This window comes from Scyliorhinus canicula, chromosome 24, assembly GCF_902713615.1.
Source record: "Scyliorhinus canicula chromosome 24, sScyCan1.1, whole genome shotgun sequence".
NCBI classification, from domain to species: Eukaryota; Metazoa; Chordata; class Chondrichthyes; order Carcharhiniformes; family Scyliorhinidae; genus Scyliorhinus; species Scyliorhinus canicula.
Genome location: NC_052169.1, coordinates 14,913,099 through 14,936,751, shown reverse-complemented (window position 1 = coordinate 14,936,751; position 23,653 = coordinate 14,913,099). Strand labels below are relative to the sequence as shown.

Sequence of the window (23,653 nt, the reverse complement as noted above, 5' to 3'; positions counted from 1 at the left end):
CACCACACGACCCTAGGTTAGTTCAAAGCTGTAGTGCCTTGAAGAAAAATGGTTACTTTATTTCAAAATATATCACAGATGTGTGCACCTTTTTGTTCCATGAGTTTATGAGCTGAATTCTGCAATCACTTTTTGTAGCTATTGTTATGGGCCAGGGTTTAGAGAACCCTAAAGTGTATCATGAAGTTCACCTGACCCACAACCTTTAATAGATTGTGGTATGGGGAGCACAAGGGCCCACTTTACAGGAATGATGCAACAGAGATCTAAAGTACTTTTAAAACAAAACCATATTTATTTATGAATCCAGTTAACACTTTATAAACCCCCAATAAACATCTTAACAACTATCAACACCAATAATCCCCACAGATACAATATTCTATAAGTAACCATTCATAACTTTCCGAACATCCATAAGTCCAAAAGACCCTTTTTACAGAAAGACAGGTTTAAATTCTCTACAGAAACAGGTATAACTTTAAAATCACCCAAACAAACATTCTTTAGCTTGTAGAGATACCCATACACATCTGCTTGCTTTCACTGCAGCTCTTCGCTCTGAAAACAAAACTAAAACACAGACACCAGCTTTTTGCTCAAAGCGAAAGTAAGAGCAGTGACAGCTCAGCTCCACCCACACACTGACATCACTGCAGCTATTTGATAAACATCATTTCTTAAAGGTACTTTCACATGACACTATGTAGTTCTTTTAACTTTCATTATTTATGAATGTACATTGTGCTGTATCTTAGTACCTCAGCTTTAACAATGGTTATCCACTTATGTACATATATAGATATATATTGTATAGATTTTAGGTATGAAGTGACTCTGTAATCTTTGAATTAGGTGAAAACTGTGTACCATGTTATATCTTTTGAATTAGCTTTATTCCAAGCCCCAACAGTCACTATGAGCTAGCAACATACTGATAAGCGCCAGTCTTAATGGATATTCTACAGGTTTCTAATACACCAATTAAGCATTTGGGATTATGGGCCAGATGTTAATCATTCATACATTGGCATCACATGCTCTCTTGAGCTGTGGACAACACCAAAGGTAACATTCATTGCTTGCCCTGGGGACACTAAGAGTCAACCATGTTGAGAGTCTGATCTACCGTGATTGATGAAAGTAAGGAAGAATTACTTCGCCAGTTCAGCCTTTCCAGTAGTATACACTCTCCATTCTACTATGTAATCTGGGATACGGAAGGAAAATTTATGTTCTTGGACAACACTGAATGCACTTGGAACTCTCCTCATAGTGGAGCTGTCTGCGAGAGAACGGAATGTTTGGATGAGTTGGATCCTTTTGAATGGCTACCCTTACAAACTCTCTGACTTGCATCATTACACTCCCTAAAGTTCAGTGACTAGGCAGATAAAAGAGCTTGAAAAGATGCACATCAGAACTATACATCTTGAATATCACCCACGCATTGAAACATGTTTCAAATGTCTGAGGGGCGGTTAACAACCTGCCAGGTAATAATTCCTACAGCACTGTTCCAAGTAGAAATTAGTTCTCACACTATTAATATAATGTTAAGTGGTTCAAACCAAAACCGATACATTGAGGAAGAACTACATTACATATTTGTTCCCTTTAATGTATTGCACTGGGACAGGAAATAGAGCTAACCTTTATAACTGCTTAGAGGTTCTGGCATTCCAGACCGGCACTGCCTTAATGCGCAAGGTGAAATTCTGTAAAACTAGGAATCCACCAAAGAATAACTTCAAGCAGTATTCAAGATACATTTTACAGATCTGACTGAATACAGGGGATTACTTGAGCCACTATGTTAAAACTCATAAATTTGGCTCTAATGGGGCATCAGGATCCACTTAGCCAGTTTACAAGTCAGACAAATTGACAGAACAGCATACATTTAAGATGGGAAGTAATATATTGTTTACTGACAGCACAAGAGTGGGAGATACACAAGTGCTCACAAATAAGATATTTGTTTACAGTTCCTGCTGTGAGGGCCCTAGGACCTCACACTCTTGTTTCTATAAAATATATATAGATATCCTCATGGCTAATTTCTAAAATTTTTAAAACTGGAAAAAGACCCTTCCTAAAATAGTCAAAGCTATGTCTGTCTGAGACCCTCAAAACAATAAGAGCTAAAATGTCAGGTTCACAGAAACTGGCACCTCGTTAGCTCTGAAGAGATCCCAATAACCCCCTGTGAGGTGTAGAGAACCAATTTCAAAGGGACATTTCATAAACCAGGCCTGGCCAATGGAGCCCATTCAACTGCTCGGACCCCACAACCTCCCTTCAAGACATAATGGTTCAAACATTAACAATCTCAGGGACCCAAAGGGATACACACATTTTGTCAAAGCCAAAGCGGAAAGGTAGTTGTCATGTGACATGATCTCCTAGCTGGTAGAATCAGTAATATTACCTTTTTTAAAAAAATATTTTTATTAGAGTATTTGCAAGATTTTATAATAATAATAACAGCGACATGAACATGGTACACTGAGCATTTCCACCCCAATCCCAATCTTCACACACCCCTAACAATAGGAAGAAAAAGAAAGTCTGCCCCCCCCCCCCCCCCCCCCCCCCCCCCTTTTGGAATTCTGCTTCTGCTGACATTTTAAATTTCCCTGAGAAAGTCGACGAACGGCTGCAAGCTCCGGGTGAACCCAACCATTGACCCTCTTAAGGCTAACTTTATTTTCTGGAGACTGGGAAACCCAGCCATGCCACTAGCCCAGGTCTCTACACTCGGGGGCTTTGAGTCCCTCCACATTAATAAGATCCGTCACCGGCCTACCTGGCAGGCAAAGGCCAGGACGTCGGCCTCTTTCCACTGGCGGGTGACAGCAGAACTAGGGGGCATAGCCTCAAAATAAGGGGAAGTAGATTTAGAACTGAGTTTAGGAGGAACTTCTTCACCCAAAGGGTTGTGAATCTATGGAATTCCTTGCCCAGTGAAGCAGTTGAGGCTCCTTCATTACATGTTTTTAAGGTAAAGATAGATAGTTTTTTGAAGAATAAAGGGATTAAGGGTTATGGTGTTCGGGCCGGAAAGTGGAGCTGAGTCCACAAAAGATCAGCCATGATCTCATTGAATGGCGGAGCAGGCTCGAGGGGCCAGATGGCCTACTCCTGCTCCTAGTTCTTATGTTCTTATGTTCTTTCGCCCCCTGAACTCTCGGCTCTTCCGATACTCCAAAGATCGCCACTTCCGGACTCAGCACCAACCGTCTTTTGAGTAATATGGACATTGCCTTAGCGAAACCCTGCCAAAATACTCTGAGCTTCGGGCCTGCCCAAATCATGTGGACGTGATTTGCTGCACTTCCCGTGCACCTCGCACACCTGTCCTCTACCCCAAAAAACTTGCTCATCCGGGCCACCGTCATGTGTGCCCGGTGAACTACCTTGAATTGTATCAGGCTAAGCCTGGCACATGATGAGGGTGTATTAACCCTGCCTAGGGCATCCACCCACAGACCTGCCTCTATTTCTCCTCCCTGCTCATGCTCCCACTTGCCCTTAAGCTCTTCCACCGGAGTTTCCTCTGATTCGAAAAGTTCCTGGTCAATATCTGATACTTACCCCTCTCCCACCCAGGTATTGGAGACTACTCTGTCCTGTGTCCCCCGTGGCGGCAGCAGCGGGAAGGCCGGAACCTGCCTTCACAAGAAGTCTTGCACCTGCAGATACCTAAACCCATTCCCTGCTGGCAATTCAAATTTATCCTCCAAGGCTTTCAAGCTGGGAAAGATCCAGTCTATAAATAGATCCCCCATCCTTCTAATTCCGCCCAGTAGTAATTGCAAAGGTTTGGCAGCACTAACCCACCCTATCCCCCCCGACTGTGCTCCAGCAACACTTTCTTCACTCGCGGGGTTTTACCCGCCCACACAAAACCCGAAATAACCTTATTCACCCGCTTGAAAAAGGCCCTCAGGATGAATACGGTGAGGCACTGAAAGACAAACAGAAATCTGGGGAGGACCGCCATTTTCACAGTCTGTACCCTCCCCGCCAGTGATAGCGGGAGCATGTCCCATCTCTTAAACCCCCTTTTTTTGTTCTACCAGCGGGATAGGTTTAACTTATGCAGAGCCTCCCATTCCCACGCCACCTGGATTCCCAGATATCGAAAGCTCCTTCCTACCATTCTAAACGGCAGCTCTCCCAGTCTCTTCTACTGCCCTCTTGCCTGGATCATGAACATCTCGCTTTGACCCATTTTCAATTTATACCCCGAAAAATTACCAAATTCCCCGAGGATCCGCATAACTTCCCCCATCCCCTCCAGCGGGTCTGAAATATACAAGAGCAGGTCATCTGCGTAAAGCAAGACCCGGTGCTCCTCCACCCCCCCCCCCCCCCCACCCCACCCGTACCAGGCCTTTCCAGTTTCTAGAGGCTCTTAACGCCATGGCTAATGGCTCTATGGCCAGAGCAAACAGTAGCGGGGAGAGGGGGAACCCTTGACTCGTCCCTCGGTGTAGTTTAATATATCCCGACCTCAGCCGCTTCGTACACACACACGCTGCTGGTGCCTGATAGAACAACCGCACCCAGTCAATGAAGCCCTCACGAAACCCAAACCTTCCCAGCACAGGTAATCCCACTCCACCCAATCAAAAGCCTTCTCCACATCCATCGCTACCACCACCTTCCCTCCTTCTGACGGCATCATAATAACATTTAAAAGCCTTCGAACATTGGACGTTAGTTGCCTGCTGATGTGACCATCAATTCACAAGACACATGGTTGGAAGTGAACAGTGGTTTTAATAATCTCACAACGGAGCCTGCCTGCGACGAGATGAACTGGCAGGCAGACTCAGACTGCCAAGCTTTATACAACCAGTTGGTGGGAGGAGCCATGGGCGGAGCCAAGGGTGGAGCCCAGTACAAACTCCCGTACACTCCCAGTACATCTCCCCCTAGGGGCAGAGCCGCGCAATTGCTCGTGTGCCGAGCTTACACAGACATAGTACATCATATGTAATAACAGTGTGATTTACGCTACTGTGATTCACCACACCTGCCTTTTACAAATCCCGTCTGGTCTTCCCCTATCACCCCCAGGACACAATCCTCTATTATTGTGGCTAGTATCTTAGCCAGCAGTTTGGTGTCCATATTAAGTAGAGAAATTGGCCTGTATGACCCGCATTGCTTCGTATCCTTCTCCCCTTTCAGGATCAATGAAAACGAGGCCTGCAAAATTGTTGGGGGAGGACTCCCTTCTCTCTTGCTTCGTTAAATGTCCTCACCAGTAGTAGGCTCAATATCTCTGAAAACATCTTACAGAATTCCACTGGGTAGCCATCCGGTCCCGGGACTTTGCCCAACTGCATGCCCTCCAGCCCCTCAATTATTTCCTCAATTTCAATTGAGGCTCCCAGCCCTCGTCCACCCTCGGGAACCTCAACTGACCCAAAAACTGCCTCATCCCCTCCACCCCAGCCGGGTGACTCATATAATTTGCTGTAAAAGTCCTTAAACACCTCATTCACCCCCCGCTGGGTCCAGGACAGTATTCCCGTATCTACTCTTTACTCTCCCTATCTCCCTGGCCGCCTCCCTTTTTCTGAGCTGGTGTGCTAACATTCTGCTTGCCTTTTTCCCCATACTCATAAATCTCCCCTTTCTCAGCTGTTCCACCTCTTTCCCTATAGTCAACAGCCCAAACTCCACCTGTAACCTCTGCCACACCCTCATTAGCCCCACGTCCGGGGCCTTCGAGTATCTCCTGTCCACCTGGAGTACCTCCTCAACTAACCTATCCCTCTCAGCCCGTTCCGCCTTTTCTCTGTGGGCCCGTATCGAGATTAATTCCCCTCTGACCACTGCCTTCAGACCTTCCCAAACCATCACTGCGAGACCTCCTCCGTATCATTTGTTTCCAGGTAGTTTTGGATGGACTTGTTCACCCGCCCACAGATCGCTTCATCCGCTAGCAACCCCACATCCAGTCTCCACAGCGGGCATTGCCCTCTCTCCAAACTAACCCGTAGATCCACCCAATGTGGGTCACGATCCAACACTGCGATTACCGAGTACTCAGTATCCACCACCCCCGGTATTAGAGCCCTGCTCAGAACAAAAAAGTCGATGCGAGAGTATACCTTGTGGACATGGGGAAAAAAGAAAACCCTTCGCCCTTGGCCGTGCAAATCTCCATGGGTCTACTCCCCCCATCTGTTCCATAAACCCCTTCAGTTCCTTTGCCGCGGCTGGCACCTCCCTGTCCTGGATTTTGACCAGTCCAATTCCGGATCAATGACTGTGTTAAAATCTCCCCCCATGATCAAGTTATGTGACACTAAGTCTGGGATTTTACCTAACACCCGCCTCATAAATTCCATATTGTCCCAATTCGGAGCATATATGTTCACGAGTACCCCCACCCGCACCCCCTCCAGCTTCCCACCCACCATTATGTACCTACCCCCCCCCCACCCCCTCCAGCTTCCCACTCACCATTATGTACCTACCCCCCCCCCCCCCCCCCCCGTGTGTCTGACACGATTCTCCCTGCTTCGAATGCCACCCGTTTATTGATCAAGTGGGCTCTGTGCACTCTATCCATTTCCAGGGGCCGAGGGAACGCCTCATCCCCCATCAACTTCTCCAGCATGTTCGTCGCATCCGATCCCTCACTGCCTTCAGGGAGGTCGACAATTCTCAGGATCTGCCTCCTGGACCTGTTCTCCAGGTCCTCTAACTTCTCCTGTTCTTTTCTGGAGGTTGTTCATCATCTCCAGCTTGGTCTCCAGCACGGTTAGGTATCCCTCGTCCTTCGACACCTTTTCTCCACCTCCTGGATCGCACGTCCGTGGGTTTCTTGATTCTGCACCACCTGATCAATCGGAGCCCTGATCAGGCCCAACGTGTCCTTAAGTTTGGCGAAGCAATCTTCAAAAAACTTCACCAGCTGCTCCGTCGACCACTGTGCCGTTTCCTTGCGGCCCTGCTTCTCCGCCATGTTGTCCCGTGTTGCCAGTTCTGCTTGCGTCTTCCTTGTAGAACTTTGTCTTCTCACGGCCACTTCTGGTCCAATACTCAATACACTGGAGGGAGATTTCGCCTCACCGTCTCACTCTTCACCGATTCATCCAATAAAATCCAGGGGAAAATGGGAGAAAAAGGCCCAAAAGTCCATCACAAGCGGGAGCTATCAAATGTGCGACCTACTCCTCCATGGCCGCCCCCAGGAGTCCAGTAACATTTTTAAAATATAAATTTAGAGTACCCAATTATTTTTTCCAATTAAGGGGCAATTTAGAGTGGCCAATCTACCTATCCTGCACAATTTTGGGTTGTGGGGTGAAACCCACGCAGACATGGGGAGAATGTGCAAACTCCACACAGATAGTGACCCAGGGCCGGGATTCGAACCCGGGTCCTCAGCGCCTTAGGCAGCAATGCTAACCACTGTGCCACCGTGCTGCCCAAAGTCCAGTAATATTACCTTATGGTACTAAGATTTCTCAGTCTACCGTTTTTACCATATACAAGTAGCAGCATAGAAAATGGGCTTTGTCTGGAATTGAATGCCATTTTTAATGTTTCAACTGGAACTTCTGTACCATCACCCACAAGACTGATTCATCACTGTGTGTCTTTCTCACCATGAAAGTCAACTCTTCTGAAAAAGTGGGTTATCCAGCATCACTTCACCCGCCGACCACTTGTGTAGGAATACATCACAGGACTTTGGTCTGGATTCCGGGCTCAGTAACTCTTTTCCCTGTGGTATTATCCCTGTTCATCTTTTTTATCTTTATACCTCTTTTAGTGTATGAGTGCACAGGCGGCAATGTAGCGATCCTCCTCCTGCGTTTTGATTGTCCATGTTTTGGAGTGTAAGTGTTAGGAAAACAAAGGTAGTTTATATTTGTTTTGGTAAACATTAGAAAGGTATAGTTTTAAGTGGGTTTAATTTAATGTCTCTGTGCCTGGAAGAATAAAACCTATAGTTAAATTCATGCTGGACAACGGTGGTTGTATGTTTGGGGGTTGGTTAAGTTCCAATTGTGCTTAGAGGGTTGTGGCATGAAAAATAAATAATAGCAGGGCCATTGCTCAGCAAAGGAGGCCTCCTTTCTTTGTTCCAAGTTTTATTAATAATAATAATAATAATAATCGCTTATTGTCACAAGTAGGCTTCAATGAAGTTATTGTGAAAAGCCCGTAGTCGCCACATATTCTGGCACCTGTTCGGAGAGGCCGGTACGGGAATTCAACCCGCGATGCTGCCATTGTTCTGCATTGCAAGCCAGCTATTTAGCACACTGTGCTAAACCAACCCCTTTGGAAGCCAGAGTTGGAACCAGGTCACTGAGAAACAGCTCTCAAATCTGCCAGGAAAAGTTAAGGCAGTTGCAAAAATGCAGACTTCCTAAGGAACAAGATTCAGTACAGATAACCAGGGAATTGGGGCAGAAAGAGTGTTTAAGATGGCTGGAGTTAAGTGGCCATAGAATAAGGTATTGTTTAGAAGAATTCAAGGAAGAGTAAACAAAGTGTTCTGTTTTAAAGAGACAATCGCAATAACTCAATTTAAAGTGGGTTAGCAGACTTCAGAGGTAGAGGAAATATTTAACTTCATTTTAATACAGTCTGGGAATCGAAAGTTCAAGAAATTGTGAGCAGTTTGCACAGTAGTCAAGATCAAAAAATCCTAAAGGGGTTGATGTAAAATCCTGGACTCATGCGGAGCGGAAGCTTTGTTTGAAAGTGTTCTTTGTAAAACCTGGTCTGGATTTCAGAATACGAATAAATAAAGGGAAAGCCTTATTATGAGAGAAGAATTTAAAGCGTGTTTTTGGGAGTGGAGTTTGGATACTCTCATGTGGCAATCATCTGGGAGGGATTCTGAGGAGAGATCATAGACACTAACTTGGGTTCAGAATTGAGCGTGTACTTGACCACACAGTCACCTTGTGTGCTTAAAAGGGACTTTTTGTGTTAATTAAGCCATTGTAGTGTAAGATGTACTTTGTAATCCATATTAAATTTTAAATTTGCATATATTTGTTAAACTAAGAGGGGAGTAAAGGAGGATTGCACAATTATCCAATTTTTCATGTTTAATAATTTTTTTTGTTGTGAAAACTAATTAGCAGTCCTGTGACTCTGTTCCTCCACATTTTATAAAAACAAGATAAAAGTTATGGTGGGATTCTCCGACCCGGCAATTCTCCGGACCGCGATGGGCCAAAGTCCTGCTGGTTCTTTGCCAGTCCCGCCGGCGTAGATGAGACTAGGTCCCTTACCGGCGGGACCTGGCGGCGGGGGGGGGGGGCTCCAGGGTCCTGCGGGGGACACGGGCCGATCTGGCCCCGAAGTGGTGCCCCCGCGGTGGCCTGGCCCACGATCGGGGCCCACCGATCTGCAGGCGGGCCTGTGCCGTGGGGGCACGCTTTTCCTACACGTTGGCCGTGTCAGCCTCCACGATGGCCGACGCTTAGGTGAACCCCCCACCCCCACGCATGCGCGGGGATGACACCAGCAGCTGATGACACTCCCGCGCATGCGCGGACTCGCGCCGGCCGGCGAAGTCCCTTCAGCCCCGGCTGGTGTGGCGCCAAAGGCCTTCCACGCCAGCCGGCGGGATGCAAACCACTCCGGCGCCGGCCTAGACCCTGAAGGTGAAGAGGATTCCGCACCTTTGGGGCGGGCCGACGCCGGAGTGGTTCACTCCGCCCCGCCGGGTATGGGAGAATCCCGCCCATGGTCTTTTGAACCAAGGATCCATTCTGGAATCTTTCTGTCCCTTTATAACATCAACTGAGATCGTAACGGTAAGCAAACTGCAGATAAGGTTATCCAGCAGCTATTCAGATTCAAATAAATGTTAAAAACTCTATCAATCTCAGTGACTCCCTCTGTTCTTGGATTGGAACAAATGGGGAATCAGATATTCACCAGTTTGACACTTTCCTATTATGTAGTTGGTTGTGTCAAGTGTCTTATGAACCAGATATCATTTGAAGAGATAAATGATTTTGGGTGTATGTACTCCCAAATGTGCACCTGCTACACTAAAGATCTTATTTAGTTTACAACACCTTGGCTTTAACTGGCTGGAATATATTGTGGTTGTACAACTTACTCATTCTTGGTGCTTTTCCATTGTGACACAAATGCTATTACACTGCAAGCCCAATTACTTTCAAAGGTATTTGCAGGACCATGGGACAAATTGGTAATTAATTCAGAGAACTGGCACAGGCATGAGGGCCAAATTGGCTGCTTCTTTTCTGTATTATTTCATGATTTCAGATGCCTGCACTTGAACAGTTAACCTTCCTTAAAAAAAATATTTATCACTTAGCTGCATTTAAGCCAGAGAAGGCCACACAAATTGAGTACATCACAGAAGTAAGATGATTAATAAGTTCAGGAAGCATGTTTAGGGACTGATGTGATTGTGTGGTTTGACTGGCACAGGCAGTATAGTGCCAAAAGGGCCAAGCTCTAAAATTAGGCAAGCGTACCCAGTCAACAGAAAGAGTTGCGAGTTAATATCAAAGAGAGACTGGCCTCTCCAGGCAGAAATTTATCACAATAGGCTTCCAAGCAGTTTAATCATTTAAAAGGTTTTGCTCAGAGATTTCAGGTCAAGACTTTCAGCAGCTCTATCATCTTTACCCCCCTCACCCCCACCCCAACATCAGAGCCTTGAAATCTCATATTTTTGAAAATATTAATGTGTTCAACCTAATTCTTTATTTCTACAGGTGAAATGGTTACTGTTTCAGTCAGGATGTGCACTATGCCAGTTACGTTTGGGCAGACTGACGTCAAGGGGGCATTTGCCTGACAGCCGTGGAGTTGGTCTTGCCAAGGCTATAATTATAATGTTAATATGGCCTTAATCCAAGCTGACACCAAAGCAAAGACTTCCAGAAATGAGATGTCTCGCTCCACTTCACTTTGCACCTTGTTACGCACTTTGCACTACATAGGGACATTTTCCTCAATGGGTGCCAGGCTGGTGTGCAGCACCTTTAAGGATATAGGGCACGATTTAACCAAAACATTCCTAAGTGACATTTTGGGCAAGATATTTTTCTTTAAGTATTTTCATTCCACAATTTCCAACAGCCCCACAAACCCCCTAACCTACCAAGATCCCCATTCCCTCCCAACAATCAGCAGTAACCAACTCCCCAAAATGCAAAATACACAAACCCCAACAATTGTAGAACCCCTCACTCGCCCCCTCAGTGCAAATTTCACTTTTTCGGGGTAAAAACTACAGCAGGTCCCCCCGCCAGTCAGGAGAAGCTGATCTCAAATCCAACAAGACCCGCTTGCGAGCAATCAGCGAGATGAAGGCTAAAACATCTGCCCCTGCACCCGCCTGAAGCTCCGGCCGGTCCAACACCCCAAATATGGCTTCTAGGGGACCAGGCTCCACTTCCACATGCAAAACTGAACACTGTCCTCCAAAACCTTTCCAGCTCTGGGAGGACCAAAACATATGCACGTGATTCGCAGGGCTCCTCACGGTTTGCTCACAAACATCCTCCACCCCCTCGAACAGCCGGCTCATCCTAGACTTTGTAAGGTGCACTATCTTCAGCTACATCAGTCTCTTCCTTACGTTGGCCTCTTGTGAGAATTAACGGCCTCGTCACGTTACCAAATCAGGCGCGAGGAGACAGTTCGAATACGCCCATAGTTTCCCTCTGTCTTTTTTTGCTCCTTCAATACTGGCATGGTAACTGCAATGTTGATGTGAAATAAGCAGCCTTCACATCAGCTCTACAATAACAACGGATCCTGAACTTCATTCTGTGAGAACGTAACTGCAGCTCTATTCATCTTTTTTCAAAACTCATCGCTTCTTGGGCTTTTGGCTAAGATCAAGCCCAAGATGATGTGCAATGCCTTTTTTTGTCAGCTTGGATCTTGATCCCTCTAGTGGAGACCATGAATTTAAATTGTTTTTTGGAGCAAGTGTCGTGGTTCCCCAGGACGACAATTTGTTTGTACCTATTCAAATATTAAAACACAGAGAGTCTGAGGAGCGATCTTCCAAGCAGTGAACTTTATTTTCCTTAGCATGAGAAAAACAAAGCTGAGATTGTCCGGAGCAATCTAAAAAAGCTTCAGGGCTTACCGCCTTTTATGTACATTTTAACTCCATGATTCAAACTCTTATCTTAATTTACAGCCCTCTTATCTTGCTTTCCTTACTTTGGCCACCACTGTTTATAGTGAGCCTCTATCTGTCTCAGTCAAGACTGGTCGTTTCTCTCTCTGCTTCGTCAACCATGGTAGCCATAAGTCAGTCCTTATCTCGTCTCTGTAAACTTTCCTGCTTGTGTCGTGGTTTTTGCTGACCAAGGCCGAATGTATACAAAAACAGGCTTCCTTCATTCCTGTCTTTTTATGGCCCTTATTTATGGCCAACCATTTTAGTTAAGCCCTGAGCCGTGTTCATTGTTTTCCCAAGTGACTGTTGTATTTTAAATGTTAGGTAAAGCTATACTCTTTTTCTGGGTCTTCTGCTTTAATCATATTAACTATACTTGATTACATTAGCTATACTTGATTACCTTAGGTCACACAAAGTTACCCTGGGTTACACACTCATCTCAATACTCACCTAAATCTACTTTATCATTTCACTAAAACCTATGATTCTAAACTTGGTACCTAACTCATACAATATCCAGTACAAATTCCCTTACACAAGCAATGAGATGGATTAAGGGTATGACCTGTCCACTCTGTGCATTGGCCTTGTAAATAAGGATGGGCTAAAAAAATGCTTTTAAATCTTTATTTAAAACTCAACCATTTGATCTACAGAAATCAATACTTAGATTTGCAGGTTGAAAATGTCAAGGCATGAAGTCAGGGTTTTATTGGTCTCAGGCATCTGGTCAGCTCTGGGTAGGCCATGAGGCTGAGAAAATGTCTGGAAACTTGAGCACCAGTGCTGGCTTCAGAGCTGCAGCTGCACTCCTGGCTGCTGTGATAGGGGCTGCGAAAGCATCTAGCCTACAGAGCATCCTGGGGAAATCAGGAATGGAAAAGAACCACAAATTCTTTGCCTACCTTCAGCAACAGGCTCTTCGGCTGGCAAGGTTGCAGGGCAAGCCATTGCAGCAGGGTGTAACAGGGATTCCTGTACTGAGGAGCAAGTCTCCCTAAAAATGAAACAGGAGGGTCATTGAAATACCAAAGTTGGGCCTGTGCCTCCTACTGCAGATGGAGGCCCAGTTCCATAACTAAGGGAAGCCCAAACATGCTATGGGGGAGCGTCGGTAGGGCAGAGGTTTGAGGTCCAGGGTCTCCACCTCTTCTTTTTCTGCCAGCCTAGGGAATCCCATTGGCACAGTGTAAACCGAAATCTACACTAATATATCTATCATCAAAGTAAAAAACAACACTTAAACCTGTAAAGGAGGAAGTAACTTATTTATACATTCACACAATACCTTTCAAGATCTCAAGTCATCCCATAAGATTTAATGTAAGAAAGGTTGCAGCTGATTAGTGTGCAGCAAGGTCTCACGATCAGCAGTGTAATAATGACTAAATAATCTGCTTCAGTGGTGTTGGTTATGGGGTAAATATTAAAATTTACAGTGCAGAAGGAGGCCATTCGGCCCATCGAGCCTGCACCGCCCCTTGGAAAGAGCACCCTACTTAAGCCCAAGTCTCTACCCTATTTAGCACGGTAGCATTGTGGATAGCACAATCGCTTCACAGCTCCAGGGTCCCAGGTTCGATTCTGGCTTGGGTCACTGTCTGTGCGGAGTCTGCACGTCCTCCCCGTGTGTGCGTGGGTTTCCTCCGGGTGCTCCGGTTTCCTCCCACAGTCCAAAGATGTGCAGGTTAGGTGGATTGGCCATGATAAATTGCCCTTAGTGTCCAAAATTGCCCTTAGTGTTGGGTGGGATTACTGGGTTATGGTTGACCTTGGGTGGGGTGCTCTTTCCAAGAGCTGGTGCAGACTCGATGGGCCGAATGGCCTCCTTCTGCACTGTAAATTCTGTGATAATCTATCTTCATAACCCAGTAACCCCACCAAACCTTACACTAAGGGCAATTTTGGACACTAAGGGCAATTTATCATGGCCAATCCACCTAACCTGAACATCTTTGGACTGTGGGAAGAAACTGAAGCACCTGGAGGAAACCCACACAGGGAGAATGTGCAGACTCCGCACAGTCAGTGACCCAAGCCAGGAATCGAATCTGGGACCCTGGCGCTGTGACGCAATAGTGACAATCACTGTGCTACCGTGCTGCCAATATTGGCCAGGACACCAGCAAGAATTCCCCTACTCTTCTTGAAATACAGCTATAGAATCTCACATCCACCCGAGAGAGTAGTCAGGGTTTAACTGAGTGCCATACCGTCTTATGGCAAATGGTGACAACTTACAAAAAATTAAAGCCATGGCCGTTCTGATGGGAACATCTTACTCATTTAAAAAGAATAACCTCTCTCACACTGTCCCGCTGCCGGTGGTCCCCAGCCTTCTGCTGCCTGACTGTCTATCTAGGTCTGTGCTCGGTTTTGCAAAAAGCCTCCCAAGCAAATCAATAAATTAAGAGTTCATCAAGATCAAGATGCAAAATATCCTGAATAAAAAAATTATAGAGAAGGTTCTGCACAGAAACAGTCCATACTCAATAGCAAAGTCTTCTTTCAATTGTATAGAACTTTGGTTAGGCCTTACCTGGAGTAGTGTGTGCCGTTTTGGTCCCCTTACATTAGAATAGGATATTATTGCCATAGAGGGAGTACAATGAAAGTTCACCAGACTTGTTCCTGGGACGGCAAGATTTTCCTCTGAAGAGAGATTGGGGAAACTGGACCTGCATTCTCTAGATTGAAGTGCATGATCAGCCATGATTGTATTCAAATACAGAGCAGGCTCGATGGGCTGAGTGGCCAGCTATGTTCCTTATTTGGACCAACTAGTTCATGTTTCTAAATGAGCCCCCTCCCATCCCACTTTATCTAATATAAGCATATCCTTCTATTCTTTTCCCCCAACGTGTTTATGTAGCTTCCTTGTGAATCCATCTATATTATTTACCTCAAACACAGCCTGCGGTAGTGAGTTCTAGATACTAACCACTCTCTGAGTAAACAAACTCATCTGAATTCTTAATGATAAGAAATTCAGAGCAATTCATGGTTTTCTTTTCATTTTCATTCATCAACTGCTTTTCTCTGCCATCTCCTCACTGACATTTCCTTTCTCCTTACATTTCCCCATTTACTGTCACCATTACATTCTGCTCATCTCAATGCCTTGCTTTCTTCTCTCCTGCTGGTTTAGCACAGTGCTAAATAGTTGGCTTTTAAAGCAGACCAAGGCAGGCCAGCAGCGCCGGTTCAATTCCCGCACCAGCCTCAATTAACAGGCGACCACACAAGAATGTGGCGGCTTTTCACAGTAACTTAATTTGAAGCCTACTTGTGATAATAAGCGATTTTCATTTCATTTCCTCCCTTTGCCATATGTGCTCCCCACTTGCTTCCACTTCCGACCCAAGTCTAATGATGATTGTCCCAGGCATCCCTTCTCTTAACAGTCCACTGGAGGTGTCATTTCCAGGTCCCATATGCAGAGATGGCAATCAACAATGGGCATAGCAACTGATCCAAGCAATTTGGATTTATTGGATTTGTTTATTGTCACGTGTACCGAGGTACAGTGAAAAGTATTTTTCTGCAAGCAGCTCAACAGATCATTAGAAAAGGGAATTAAACAAAATTCAAGAAAATACATGAGAATACATAATAGGGCAACACAAGATATACAATGTAACTACAAAAGCATTGGCATCGGCTGAAGCAATGAGGTCAGTAAATAAGAGGGTCATTTAGGAGTCTGGTGACAGTGGGGAAGAAGCTGTTTTTGAGTCTTTTTGTTCGTGCGTGTTCTCAGACTTCTGTATCTCCTGCCCGATGGAAGAAGTTGGAAAAGTGAGTAAGCCGGGTGGGAGAGATCCTTGATTATGCTGCCCGCTTTCCCCCGGCAGCGGGAGGTGTAGATGGAATCAATGGATGGGAGGCAGGTTCGTGTGATGGACTGGGTGGTATTCACGACTCTCTGAAGTTCCTTGCGGTCCTGGGCCGAGCAGTTGCCATACCAGGCTGTGATGTAGCCCGATAGGATGCTTTCTATAGTGCATGGTTGGTAAGGGTTAATGTGGACATGCCGAATTTCCTTAGTTTCCTGTGGAAGTATAGGCGCTGTTGTGCTTTCTTGGTGATAGCGTCGACGTGAGTGGACCAGGATAGACTTTTGGTGATGTGCACCCCTAGGAATTTGAAACTGCTACCCATCTCCACCTCGTCTCCGTTGATGCTGACAGTGGTGTGTACAGTACTTTGCTTCCTGAAGTCGATGACCAGTTCTTTAGTTTTGCTGGCATTGAGGGAGAGATTGTTGTCATTACACCACTCCACTAGGTTCTCTATCTCCCTCCTGTATTCGGACTCGTCGTTATTCGAAATCCGGCCCACTATGGTCGTATCGTCAGCAAACTTGTAGATGGAGTTGGAACCAAGTTTTGCCACGCAGTCGTGTGTGTACAGGAAGTAGAGTAGGGGGCTAAGTACGCAGCCTTGCGGGGCACCGGTATTGAGGACTATTGTGGAGGAGGTGTTGGTGTTCATTCTTACTGACTGTGGTCTGTTGGTCAGAAAGTCAAGGATCCAGTTGCAGAGTGGAGAGCCAAGTCCTAGGTTTTGGAGCTTTGATATGAGCTTGGCTGGGATTATGGTGTTGAAAGCGGAGCTGAAGTCAATAAATAGGAGTCTGATGTAGGAGTCCTTGTTTTCGAGATGCTCTAGGGATGAGTGTAGGGCCAGGGAAATGGCGTCTGATGTGGACCGGTTGCGACGGTATGCGAATTGAAGTGGGTCAAGGCGTTCCGGGAGTATGGAGGTGATGCGCTTCATGATCAGCCTCTCGAAGCACTTCATTACAACTGACGTCAGGGCCACCGGGCGGTAGTCATTGAGGCATGTTGCCTGGTTCTTCTTTGGTACCGGTATGATGGTGGTCTTCTTGAAGCAGGTGGGGACCTCGGAGTGGAGTAGGGATAGGTTAAAGATGTCTGTGAATACCTCTGCCAGCTGGTATGTGCAGGCTCTGAGTGCACGACCAGGGATCCCGTCCGGGCCCAGCGCCTTCCGTGGGTTCACTTTCAGGAAGGCCGATCTGACTTCGGAAACTGTGATGGTCATTGGGCTGAGGAGCAAGATGGTTGTATTGTTCTGCTCATTTCTAATCACAGGTACAAACAATGTCCACAGAAATGTCTGACAAAGCTGACGTCTGTGCGGAATGCAGGTTATAGAATCATGAAAAGAATCTGCATTCCTTTAACATACGTCACAGCCTCAGAAGTCCCAAAGCACCCTATAGCCAATGAAGTGCAGACACCACTGCAACTAAGGAAACAGAACAGCCAATCTATGTACCGCAAGCTCCCACAAACAGCATAATCGGACAACAGGTATTAAGGAACCGACAGTTACTAAAACATCTTCCCGATGTATACTGTTCATCTGTCTAGATGCACAACTTAGACAGGGCCATTTCGGTGGTTTCCTTATTAAAACATACTTTAACATAGCTCATGCCCAAGCTACTTTCTGTGGAAAAAATGGACAAAGAATTTAAAACTAGAGTGGAACAACACATTAAGTTAGGAAAATACAAGAGCATAAGGAAAGCAGTCCAGTAGGATCAGTTTTGTATTGTTCAAACAAAAAAAACAGACATAAAAAGCCAAATGGGCTCTTTCTGTGTATAATCTTTGCATTAAGGTCCAAGGCTACAAAAGACATTGAGTGAAGGGCTATTTAATGTTAAAGTCTCTGATACAACACGCTCCTCAGCAACAACTTGTATTTTATAGCATGCAGAAATATGAAGGAAAAGAGATGGAAGAGAAATGAACAATAATACTGTATATAAAAGCAAATTACTGTGGATGCTGGAATCTGAAAACAAAACAGAAAATACTGGACAATTGACAGAGAGTCATACAGACTCGAAACATTAGCTCCCTTTTCTCTCCACAGATGCTGTCAGACCTGCTGATATTGTTCAGTATTTTCTGTTAATAACAATGTACAAGCGGCCGAGGAAGCTGAGTTGAAAAGAAGGGTTTTGAGAAGGCTTTTGAAGAAGGAATGGAGAGCCAGAGGAGTTTAGGGAGGGAGAGCTGGCTGACAGCTCTACACCAAAGGTGAGGCAAAGGGAAGAAGGATGCACAAAAGGCCAAGGTTGGAGAGGTAAAGAACGTGGAAAACATAAAGCTGGATGAGGTTACACATTTTAGGTGGAGCTCTGAAGATGATGGAACAGGGAACCAATGTGGCTCCACAAGGGCAGGTGGAATAGGGCACAAAGAATAGAACGTCTTGAACTATTTGGCATTCTAATCGGGTGAAGGGTGGGATGTTACTGTGGCAGACAGTGGGAAAATCTTACATTGAGACATCTTGGACTTGGACTTTACATCTTAATGATGGATGAGAATATGGTTGCTAAGCTCAGCTGTGGGGTGAACAAGATACCAATGTGTTGTATTTTTCAACCTAGGGCAGCACGGTAGCACATGTGGCTAGCACTGTGGCTTCACAGCGCCAGGGTCCCAGGTTTGATTCACTGCTGGGTCACTGTCTGTGCAGACTCTGCACGTTCTCCCCGTGTCTGCGTGGGTTTCCTCCGGGTGCTCCGGTTTCCTCCCACAGTCCAAAGACATGATGTGGAGATTCTGCCGTTGGACTGGGGTGAGCACAATAAGAAGTCTTACAACACCAGGTTAAAGTCCAACAGGTTTGTTTCAAATCACGAGCTTTCGGAGCACTGCTCCTTCCTCAGGTGAATCTGTATTGGTATGTGGTGGTACAGTGGTTAGCACTGCTGCCTCACAGCGTCAGGGTCCCAGTTTCAATTCCCCGCTGGGTCACTGTCTGTGCGGAATCTGCACGTTCTCCCCATGTCTGCATGGGTTTCCTCTGGGTGCTCCAGTTTCCTCCAACAGCCCAAAGACATGCAGGTTAGGTGGATTGGCCATGATCAATTGCCCTTTGTGGCCAAAAAGGTTAGGAGGGGTTGTTGGGTTACAGGGATAGGGTGGAAGTGAGGGTTTAAGTGGGTCGGTGCAGACTCCATGGGCTGAATAGCCTCCTTCTGCATTGTATGTTTTATCTTCTAACCAGTGGTTAGCAAAGGGGTGGGTTAGAAATAAGGGAGTGAAACTGATAATGGGACCTGCAAGCTGTGATAGTGGTCTTCCCAATGTTAACTTAATGGAAACTTAATTCATCCATAGTTATGTAAAAGGGTATTCTGAAGGCATAGAAATGATCATGGTGTCGAGGTGCTGGATGGATGGTGCCAATATACATATGGAAATTAACCTGTGTCTGCAAATGCCGTCACTGATGGGCACTTATATGCGGAAGTAGAGCAAGCAAATGGTCCTTCGGAGCACTTTAGAAGAAAACAATGCAGGATTGGAAGAGGGATGGAAATACTGTTGAACGAATTGAAATGGTTTTCCATGAAGACAGTGCGACAAGCTGGACAGATGGTAAAAGAGATTGATACCATTAACCACATCAAATTTGTCAGGGAGTTGAAGAAGGAGTACTAAAGTCATCTTTGTTATTTTCCATATTGGGGATAGGCTATAAACGCTTAGTTTCAACAGCCTATGTCATAAACAAAGTAAAATGAAACAGACAAGAAAACATGCCACAGTAATGGCAGGAAGGAAGACTAAAAAAAGAGAACTGAAATGAGTAATAAGCAAAACTAGAAAATGACACTGCAAAAAAAAAGGAAGGCATGCAGAAAAAAAGCAAATTAAGCCAAAGAAATACAAGAAGTTAGCAAAAAGTAATGAGAACTGAAATGGGGAAGGAAGCAGTAAAATAAATGGGAATACAAAAGGTAGTTAGATGTTATCAAAAGTCTATGCCATTATTTTAGATCACAATCTGACAGGCTGCGAATGGTGAAACCCAAGGGCTGGTTTAGCACAGTGGGCTAAATAGCTGGCTTTTGAAGCAGACCAGGGCAGGCCAGCATTGCGTGTTCAATTCCTGTACCAGCCTCCCCGAACAGGTGCCGCAATGTGGCGACTAGGGGCTTTTCACAGTAACTTCATTTGAAGCATACTTGTGACAATAAGCGATTTTCATTTCATTTTCATCTCTTAGTATCTTTGCAAAGTGGGCAAGTCATTTTTTTACTTATTCTTTTACGGGATGTGGGCATCACTAGCTAAGCCAGATATTTTTTTGCTTCAGACCAGCAAGTGGCATTCCTCCGGTGACCTTTGTGTAGAAAATATCCCACGGCTTTTTTTGGTGGGAATCAAACAATAAATGAAGGTGGTCATTTTGGAGTGTGCGTTCTTCATATCCACTAAATAAATTCAGTTCCTCAGTGCAAAATATTGGGAAAAGGGACAGAAACCAGTTGCACTGGCTTTCCACCACTTTACAGAGCTTTCCTGTGGACCCCTTCAAGACAAGCATTTAAATTGGTTTAACGGGCCTTCAGATCATTTTCCTGCAGCTGCTCTGAGCAGGCACTGACTTGGAAGTCTGTCCAGTAGAAGCCGATAGTCAGCCTTGCGTCTGACAATAGGAGGAGCTGAGAGGAGCAGGCAGCATGTCATGGGGAAGCCAAGAATGGAAGCGAGCCACATCTTCCTCCTCTGCTGTCAGTTTCTGTCCTTGAAACCTTCTGCCGACTGATTTTGGATGAAATCTAGATGACCCCAAAGCCACTGGCTATTAATGCTTCAGGCGTAACAGGCTGGGTGTCTGCCCCAATGTTAGACCCAAAGTTCAGGTACACCCAAGCAAAGGAAAGAAAGACAATATTATCTTTGTGTTAACAAAGAAAGCCTTTCATTGATCTCAAATGCCCAAGCTTCTAGATAAGGGCAGCACGGTAGCATGGTGGTTAGCGTAAATGCTTCACAGCTCCAGGATCCCAGGTTCGGTTCCCGGCTGGGTCACTGTCTGTGCGGAGTCTGCACGTCCTCCCTGTGTCTGCGTGGGTTTTCTCCTGGTGCTCCGGTTTCCTCCCACAGTCCAAAGATGTGCGGGTTAGGTGGATTGGCCATGCTAAATTGCCCGTAGTGTCCTAAAAAGTAAGGTTAAGGGGTGGTTGTTTGGGTTACGGGTATAGGGTGGATACGTGGGTTTGAGTAGGGGGATCATTGCTCGGCACAACATCGAGGGCCGAAGGGCCTGTTCTGTGCTGTACTGTTCTATGTTCATAACAAGAATGCAATTTGCTATCAGACAGAACACCAAGGCACATCTGGAATTGAGTCGCAAGGACAGATAAAATACATTCTACCTCAGTACAACAAAAGCAGTGGTTAGTCCCCCTTGTCTAGAGACAAGGAAGTACAAGTCAAATAGATTAACAGTAGTGCAGACACTAATATAGAATACAGTTTCAACACCTAACTTTCGCAATTCTTCAGAAAAGTCAGTTGCTTACATTTGGCAACATTTCCATCTGCATATTGTAATATTTCGCAAACTTAAAGGACAAAATGGTTTAGCGCACTCCTCTAATTCTTTCCTTCCGTTGGAAGAATTACATTTTGTGGAATTCTTTAAAGTTAAAAGTGACTTGGTTTGGGCAATAAAAACAAAGATTGAATCAAAAATCTCATTATCTGAAACTTTAATATATAAAAGCAAAGACTATTTAGGGATAAAGTGTTTACTGAAGTCTCCAAAAAACCTAGGGCGTGATTGAATGGCCTCGTCATGTCTGACCCAGTGACTCGACGAAGCCATTAAATCGATATTGGCGACGCCTGTGCCTGGGAAACCTCGCCATGGTGCCGTTTAGCATTGCTCCACCCAAATGGGGGTCTCCCAGGCCATCGGAGGTCCCCAAATGTTCGGTCTTGGGGCAGGATAGTACCCAGGCACTCCTGCTAGCACCCGGGAAGCTTGGCGCTACCAGCCTGGCACCTTGGCATGCCATCCAGGCAGTGCCACCCAGGCATCCTGGCAGGACGCCCAGATGGCTCTGGCAGGCTGGCAGGGGCACTGCCAGGGTGCAGGCTGGCAGCGTCAAGGTGCCAGGTTGCCCGTGCCAGGGATCAGGTCCAGAGGTGCCCTGCCCTTAAGAGGTGGGGTGAGGGGGGTTCGAGAACCCCATAATAGATAGGTTGGGGCAGTGGGTGTCCAAGGGGTTCGTGAGATCTGGGTGGCATTGACAATCCTGCATTGCCGAGGAGACCAGTTTAATAGCACGGTTATTCTCACCACTGCAGGTCCCGAGAAAATCCCGCTGTACACTCCCATACGGGGCTTGTTTTTTGCACAATAAATCGCGACTGTGGAGTGGTTCAAGTTGCTCAACTTGTTCCCAGAAGCAAAATTTGAGTCATTTATTTTCAAGGAACTGGTCAGCGGGGAGGAAATAAAATTGCAATAAGCTCATGCAACATCTATTATACTGTCAAGAAAATTTATTGCTTCTCGCACAACCACTTTTGAAATGCAATCTGAATTGACAGGATGCTATTGCAAAATCCAGTGTGTCAGTTACACTTTGAGATATTAAACCGAAGATCATTCTAAGATCTTGTTGCGCAGTTTTCAAGATGAGCAAAGGAGCTATCACCATGTCCTGGCTAATATTTCTCCTTACATCAACGTCAAAAGTGCAAATTAGCTGGTCATTATTACATTGCTGTCAGTGGAATTTTGCTATGCACAAATTGGCTGCTGTGTTTCCCACACTTCAAAAGTACTTCACTGACCATGAAACTTTTTGTGCTGTCCTGAGGTCGATAAAAACACTTTCTAAATGCAAGCCTTTCTTTCTTTAAATGTGGAAAGGAAACTTATTAACCAGGTTCATAATCCATTTCCAATTGGGAAAAATTGAATTGGTCAACTCACCAATAAATTGTCACAGATTCCACTGGCTATTTTTCCTAGGGTATTGGCATCCAATGGTGCTATAACCATTAGATCTGCCCACCTCCTCAGATCTATGTGCAGGACAGGATCTGACCTTTGCTTCCACATCTAAAGAGAACAAAACATATTACAAATGACAGCAGTACTGTATGATAGATGCTATAGAACAAGATAAAGCTATGTGACATTCATTTTTACAATGGTCTTGCACAGAATGAGATCACAGCCAAGAAAAGACACATTGAGTATGAGGATCTGCACACTATAATTTGGGGCCCAGGAGATATACGAGTGAACTAGAACTGCATAGAAATTTCACGCTGCTGGCTCCATCTTGAATTAAAGTATTAGTGATGATATATAAGGGGGACTCATCTTTCATACCCATCAACATCTCTCTCAATTGAAAAGTAACAAACAGGAACCAAAATTATGAAAATAATTCTAATTATTCACATTTATGTGCAGGAAACTAGAATGGATAAAGAGGCACTCATTTGTCCATTTTTAATATTTTAAAGTCAGAGTTTAAGAAGTCTTTTGGCACCAGAGACAGCCATGGACCCCATAAGAAATCTTCTTCAGCCACTGTGTGAGCAGTTCTCATGGGGCTAACTAGATTGGCACTCAAACTTGTATACATTCAAGTCAATATGTGCAAAACGT

The 23,653-nt window shown here is 45.4% G+C and overlaps 1 protein-coding gene across 2 annotated transcripts in view; it reads right to left on the bottom strand.

Annotated features, from left to right (window-relative positions):
• ppcdc (phosphopantothenoylcysteine decarboxylase) overlaps positions 1 to 23,653 on the bottom strand; it is a 93,889-nt gene that overhangs the window by 54,737 nt on the left and 15,499 nt on the right. For both annotated transcript variants that reach the window (XM_038784329.1, XM_038784330.1), the window contains exon 3: positions 22,967 to 23,095. In XM_038784329.1, coding sequence (XP_038640257.1) covers positions 22,967 to 23,095 — 129 coding nt within the window. The remainder of the gene's footprint in view (positions 1 to 22,966; positions 23,096 to 23,653) is intronic.